Below are 7,486 nucleotides of genomic sequence, written 5' to 3'. Positions count from 1 at the left end.
TCCCCAACAAGGCGGGCTCAATGGTTTAATATTAAATATAAGGGAAAAAAACGTCCGCCACAGCAGCGCCCTTTAATTTGGTAAGACCCTTTAATGTATACTTCCCGAGGCGGCCCGATATCAGCATGTTTAAAATTGTTTTTCTTAGTGGCCAAACAAACAAATAACTAGGAGCAAAAAACCGTATTACTAACACTTTAAGGTGCGAATTTCTCGAAAACCAGAATAAACTTTAAATTTACAACAATCGGTTCAAATTCAACGTACCATAGGCCTTTAGAAAACACTTATGTATAGTCTACATTTTATGAATATGTGGTGCATTCCATGTCAACTCATCCTAAAGATGTATTCAGCATTATCCATAGCGCAGAAATTGAGAAATCTCTTTGTACCACCCTAACTGAGCTCAAATTCATTACATTTTGACATAAGCAGAGGGGTTTATAAAAAAAATACCCTCAGATAGGACGTTCTTCAACCGAATTCTCTAGCGTTGTACAGTGGTTGTTCATAACACCTCTTAAGCTGAAGAAAAATTTGGAATAAGTAGAGAGACTATTTATGAAAAGTTCAATTTTTTAATCGTTTTAAGATTTTATGGAGACTTTTTTCTATAAGATTTTGATGGCTTCGGAATCAGTTTTGAACCATTTAGGCATGGTTTTATGAAATTTTTCAGGGTTTTTCGGGATTATTTGAGTAGTATCTTTGGAATCATTTCGATCATTCCAGTACTATTTCGATATTATTTTTCGGATTGTTTCGTAATCTTATTGGGATCATCTCAACAATCTTTCGAGATCCGTTCGAATATATTCTTAGATGAGTGTGATATTATTTTCTGGATAGTTCCACAACTATTTTAAAATCATTTCTGCATTATTTTGGAGTATTATTGTAATGATTTCAATAATTTTTCAGGATCTATTCGAGATAGGAACAGGAGAATATAAATCTGAGGTACTGATTTATTTATTTATTTTTTAAATGACAGCCTCAGTGAGGTGGAAACTTTTTTACGATAGCACAGGTATGCGCAAAGCACAACACGCATTCAAACATATTTAAATATAAGACATTTGATTCAAGTTTCATCAAATTTTTTGTTGTTGAAATTACCATAAGCAGGTTTTATTTAATAACTTTTTCTACAAAAGCAGATGTGATTTTATGATTTTGTTATGAAAAATTCTGAAGTTGTGCCGAAAATAGTTTCCATCTCGTCCTCTAATATTCTACAAATGATACCTAAAGAGTATTGAAATGATTCCAATAACAACAATCTATAAATTATACCGAATCAATCCTGGAGTTATTGAAATATTCCCGAAAATAATAACAAAGTAGACCCAAAAAAATAGTAACAGTAAAAATGTAACAGTCCCAAAAACATAGCCCGAAAGGCTACGAGATATTCCCGAAACTTAGGATTCGTCAACAATGTTGTTAACTTTAATTTTAAAGATAAATGCAATCATAAATTCTTTCGTTATTTTTTCAAAGGAACCAAAGCAGGGGCCTTATTCTGTAAATCGATCCAATAGCAATGCTTTCCAAAAGCTGTCAAATTACGCAATTTTTTTTTTTTGTAAATCCAAAAAAAAAATTTTTTTGAATTGAGTTACATACCAAGGTCACAGAGCTACATATTTTCAAAAACAAATTTCTACAAGAATATGTACTCTATTTGATTTCGTTTTGGTTACACTTAATGTAATGTTGTCCCATTCTTACAAAAATGTGTGTGTATGTGTGCTTTATATAAAAATGGGAGGTGCCACGCCCCTTCCCTACTAAGAAACGTTTAAGTTCGCTGTATCCCGTAGTTACTTCAAGCTTCTAGAAAATATTTGGTGTAGTGATTGTACATATACATATACGAGAGCGTAGGATTGGGATTGGAGGTGGGGGTGAGGGTAAAAGTAAAAGTGTGAGCAAGAGTGAGAGTGCGAGCGGTAAATTGAGAGTGAGATGGATATTGAAAGGATAGTGCAATTTCAACGATGCTAGTTTTTAATCAAATTGAACAAATTTCGTTGGTTTTAGTCGGCAATTTTGGCAATTAGTCTCTACTGTTGTTCCATCGTAAGCATTTAAGTTCTTGCAAGAAGCCAAACGGAGCCAAGTTATATAGTTGTGACACAGAGAATACCATACGATGCATTATGTGGTGTCCATAGCTATACGTTTTACAACTTAATTTTTATTTTTGACTGCGAGTTTTTGTAATAATGTGAAAAATGAGAATGCTTGAGCTATTATCTGTAATTAAGAACATATAATAAAATTGAAAAAAATACACAATTAGCATAATATAATAAAAGCGTGCATATATTCTTATGATTGGCTTTCATTTGGTCAAAATTACTGACATAAAAAACTGCCTCAAACTGACCCCGTGGTCCTTTAGGGTCAAAAGCGTTACTTTATGTCACATTACTCAATAACAGTCGATAAATCAGTGCGTGGTCAAAACCTACGCTAACATTGTGTGTTCAGCTATTTCACAACCTGTTTATTGTTTCCCGTTGTTTCACACGCTGTTGCATTATTAGCAAATGAAATTTGAATATCAAATTTGCCATACTTTATAGTCAAAACATACGGCAAATGCATTTGAGATTGTTGCCGTTTCCATTGATATGGCAAAGTTTGTGGTCAAATTATTTGACAAAGTGAAAACCAAGCATTAGACTACATGAGAGGGGGTAAATATTCGTGTACCTGTTTCGGCGACAATATCTAAAGTGTGAAACTGATTAAAATAACGTTCCAGTTTCGGTTTTCTAACCGGTTTTAGATTCATTCCTTGACAACTTGTCATAATTAATAGGTTTTCAAGGGAAGAGTGTTAAATGTTCAAATCGTTACCAAAATCATTGTACTGTGATGCGGATTAAGGTCTCTTTTATCATATATATTATTTCTAATTGCGGTTTTTATAAACAAGTCCCTTTTTCGCTCTTATTTGGAAACCAAATCGATAAATAAAATTTTGGTTGTAAAGATGGGGATTCGTGCTATTAGCGGGCTTTGGGCATTGTTGGTCGTAGTGCTTTTGTTTAGGTATATTTTATTAAAATAATTTGTTAAAAATTAACGATTATGAGCACACAAAGAAATTAATTTGTACTATGGCACTATTGTGAATATTTGATTAGAACTAACACTGCATTACCGGCAGTTGCTAACATTCGCCAGATGGCAGCGCAAGCGCATGTAAGTTTATAGATGTTTGATTGATAGAATAGATGATTTCTGTTGATATTTGATATTAAACTTTTATATTTGTCGCGCAAGATGTGCACGGGTCCGGCTCGTTTGGTTATACAAAGAAAAAAATGAGGCGCACCAAAAACAGCTTAAGTTATATTAATATTTGAAAATTGGCAAAAGCGCCAAACTGTCTATTTTGTTATGTATCTTCTAAATAAATTAATACTACTTTGAATATTAAGCAGTCAACTAAGATACAACTTATTTACATACATCTAGCTTAATAATGTGAAGTTTATCTTTTTCATTGAAACATTAAAATGCTCTCTTGAAAAACTATGTAAAATGACTTTGGCTATTTAGGCTCGCGGGCACAATCAGACATTTAGGGCAAAATAGCAAGTTCATGTCAATTCCCTGATTTTAAGTAACGATTTGAACATTTGAAATGCTCTCCTGAAAAAACTATCTATGTACTTTGGTTATTAAACCTTGTGGTGTGAACAAGGATTTTTACCAGATTTCCTTTCTATCATTGTTCAGTCACAGTCACGAATAAAAAACGCTGTGACTCAAAGTACACAAACACAGATCACGTTGTTCCACAAAAGTCATGGGATATGCCAACTCTATACTACATATCGCATACTTGAATGAATAGCGAGCTAACTCGAAAATCCTATGAGTACCTCCAGGCTTTCTAATTCAATACCTACTGAGCTGTATAGTAAATTTACTAATACCTCAACTAATCAGCTAGAAAAGTTATTGTAAACAAGTAAGGAAGTCTAAGTTCGGGTGAAATCGAACATTACATACCCAGCTGTACACTTGAAATGCTGTTGTTTTTTGTTTTGTGTGCTTAATAGTGTTACAAGGCTGCGCAATAATACATATACATATGGTTCTATTCTGAACTCATTTTCGTTTAAAAGACGCAAAAAGGGTACAGAAGGTAACGTCAATTACCTTGAGCGGGTAATAACGCAGTTTTCCTTCACATATGGGGATTTCCCTACTGCTTATTTTAAAATAAAGATATAACAAAACAATAAACATAAACACACAAGTGCCATTGTACTAAAAAGCGTTATTACAAAAAAAACAGGCCAGGATTATAAACGAAATATTCCAACTTTTACTAGAAACAGCTTAATACCTGCATCTACGCACTTTTACAAAATCTTTTATATAAAAGAATGCGATTTAACCGATTCAAATTTTTCAAGATTTGAATTTTTTCCCATTTCTTGTTATAATGGCACAAAATACGATTGGTACAAAATTATTTTCGCTAAGATTTAACTTATTATTTTTGCCTACGACCCTTTTTAAACCGATCTCGTCATTTTTTCTAGAAATATTTCCTGCTATGGGGAAAATTTATTTATTACGATCCGTTAATTTTTCTTCGAGTTATGGCTCCCGAAACATAGAAAATTGCTTAGTCATAAAAAGGGCGGTGCCACGCTTGTTTTTTTTTTTTTTTAATTTGAAGTCTTTCCTATTATTGTTACAAATTCACTTGGGATATTGATATAAAGCTCTTTTTTGCAAAGATATAGCTTATTTTATTCGTCCACGGCCCTTTTAAAAATCTTTTATATACAAGTGGGCGTGGTCCTTAACCGATTTCGTTAATTTTTCTTCAAAGTATTCCTTATAGTAAAGGCAACCTCTCTGCCGAATTTCGTTACGATAGGTTTAAAAATTTTTTCAAATTTTTATCAAGTCTCAATATCAGTGCACACCTCAAATTTCAACATTCTAGGTGTATTATTTACTAAATAATCAAGTTTTTTGTGTTTTCCAAAATTTTATATATATAAAAAGGGGGCGTGCTTATCATCCGATTTCGATTTTCAATACCAATCTATTCTGGGTCCATATAAGCTCTTGTACCAAATTTGGTGAATATATCTCAATATTTACTCAAGTTATCGTGTTAACGGACAGACGGACAGACGGACGGACATGGCTCAATCAAATTTTTTTTCGATACTGATGACTTTGATATATGGAATTCTATATCTATCTCGATTACTTTATACCTGTACAACCAACCATTATCCAATCAAAGTTATAATACCCTGTGTACAAGTACAGCTGGGTATAAAAATAAAAAATTGCATAAGCGAATATTGGGGAAGCATAATGCATACTTTTAATTTATTTACTTACGCGTTGCAAAGATTTAATATCCATTTCATAAAAATTGCCTGCGGTAAATTTTATAGCACGCTTGCTGTTTTCTAAAAAAATTAAAATATCCTGTCGTATGAGCATATCATGATTAATCCATTGAGAACGCCAATATGCTTCGCCACAACGTACGCTATGACGACCCAAAATTTCAGCAAAGTAGGTATACATAAACATATCGGAAATTGTTAAAAACAAATATTGTACTGTATTGAAGGCGAGTGCCAGTGTTAGGTCATTCTGAAAAGGAAAGAAAAAGAAAAGTGTAAAATACAAATACCGAACAGAATTTTTTGAAATTGTTTAACAAGAAAAACCGAAGGAAAAAAATATCAAATTATATATAGAAATCTCAATTAACTTACGACAGCGCCACCAAAAGCTATCAAACAAGTCTGCGAAATAACTTGTAGCGATTTGAGTAGGCAGTAATAATTATAAATTTGCTCAAACTCTTTGCACGCACCCATTATAAAGATGTGCAGTTGTACACACTGCACCACACCTGAATGCAAAGCTTTCGTTAAACTCAAAGTTGGTTTTTGAGCCTTTGAATAATCTTGAAGCCTCGATAGGTCAGTTAACTCTTCCTCGCTGTACATATACTGATTTACTTCGTCTTCCGTAGGTTTTAGTAGTTTTGCTTGCTCTGCGCTGGAAAGATAAATACAAAAGATTCCGGTTTAACTTACCTCTCGCAAAAACAACTTTTTTCTTTTTAATCTATATATTGTGGCGAATATTAGCATCACTATGCTGTTAGTATATAATCACAAAAACAAAAACAACAAGCTGCCACACTTATGTACATGTACAAATTAAAATTTTAACGAATTTTGGGGATTTCTGATAATTATACACCTTGTGCTAATGTTAGAATCGCTCAACTGTGGAATAAATAACTCCATTATTCAGTATTGCAAAATGTTCTTTATTAAGACTACTTTGGGAGTAGTACTTCACAATTATACTTCACAACTAATAGCGTGTTTAAATCGAACTGATTAGTTATTCCTCAGCTTGTGCTGCTTTTATACCCTCTGTTGCCTCGTTCGTATATTTCTCCTAAAGTCTAGACTTTTCACGAACATGGAACAGTATTATCGCATACTTACTATATGCATGTTTATGTGTGAGTAAGAACTTCTGCTCTTAGCTGATGAATACATGTGTGTATGTGAGATTTCTTTTCACTTCGATCTGTTGGTTATGTGCGTGGAATATTCTTCATTCCCTTGTACATAAGCGTGGCTGCTTGTTTTAATGTGTACAGGTACATAAGTGTGGCTGCTTGCTGTTTTTTTTGTTGTGATTACAGTGGAACTTCCCTATAGTGAATTCCCAGGGGACCTGAAAATCACTTCATTATATAGAAATTTCATTATATAGAAACTATAATTTTTTTTGTAATTTTATTTAAAATAACCAGTAAGTTTTGATTGAGTTATAGTTTCCATTTTTCATTTTCAATAAAAGCTTCCAAATCATGTAAAGAGTTAAAAACATTAATAATTAATAATGTCTTTTACATCTTTAGGGTGCGCAGTGCAGTTATTAAAAAAACAACACCTTCCTGTTTTCATCACCAAATTTTTTGTAAAACTCATAATCGACAACTAAAGATTTTATTCCCTTGAAGCACCTCGGATTTTTGGCCTTTCCGATTACAAGCAATTTTAGCTGTTCCGATCCAGTCATATTGCTTCCCTCTCACCTTGCTTTGTTTTCCACCAAACCATTTCTCATTTTTGAATGCCAGTGTTTTATTTGGAAAGCATTTGAAACACAGAGCAGTCTCGTCGGCATTAAAGATATTGTTAATTGCAAAGCTAAACATGAAAGAAAACAATCTGGAAAGTAGACTCAACTGGAGAGAGCAAAAGCAACTGGAGAACGAAATTGAGTTAGTTGGTGTACCTAACGTGGATAATGCAAATGTAGGAGAGTGTGTGCAAAGAATATTTAGAGAAGCTCTTAATCTCACTCTCTCAGCAGAAGATATTAGTAAGTGTTATGTAAAGCGCATTAAATAATCAAACACTGTTGACAATATTATTTGTGCCAA

At 33.1% G+C, this 7,486-nt stretch overlaps 1 protein-coding gene across 1 annotated transcript; it reads right to left on the bottom strand.

Moving 5' to 3' along the window:
- Nucleotides 1-2,069: 2,069 nt before the first annotated feature.
- LOC137238900 (putative odorant receptor 85e) lies at nucleotides 2,070-5,960 on the bottom strand. The gene is made up of 3 exons (XM_067763929.1): nucleotides 5,787-5,960; nucleotides 5,401-5,661; nucleotides 2,070-2,265 (listed from the first exon to the last, which is right to left on the bottom strand). Exons 1-3 carry the CDS (start codon nucleotides 5,889-5,891, stop codon nucleotides 2,200-2,202), a joined length of 432 nt encoding a protein of 143 aa, XP_067620030.1. The 5' UTR covers nucleotides 5,892-5,960; the 3' UTR covers nucleotides 2,070-2,199.
- Between the last annotated feature and the right edge of the window lie 1,526 nt (nucleotides 5,961-7,486).

This window comes from Eurosta solidaginis, chromosome 1 (genome assembly GCF_040869045.1).
Source record: "Eurosta solidaginis isolate ZX-2024a chromosome 1, ASM4086904v1, whole genome shotgun sequence".
Classification (NCBI taxonomy): Eukaryota; Metazoa; Arthropoda; class Insecta; order Diptera; family Tephritidae; genus Eurosta; species Eurosta solidaginis.
Note: the sequence above shows the minus strand (reverse complement) of the source record. Positions and strands in the feature narration are given on the sequence as shown.

Bases quoted from the DNA above. Each gene is read 5' to 3' on its own strand.
- LOC137238900 (XM_067763929.1), bottom strand. From the start codon at position 5,891: ATGGGTGCGTGCAAAGAGTTTGAGCAAATTTATAATTATTACTGCCTA. The intron at 5,662-5,786 runs GTAAGTTAATTG...TTTCCTTTTCAG, and splicing joins TAGCTTTTGGTGGCGCTGTC to AATGACCTAACACTGGCACT. The intron at 2,266-5,400 runs GTAAGTAAATAA...TCTTAATTACAG, and splicing joins ATATTAAATCTTTGCAACGC to ATAATAGCTCAAGCATTCTC.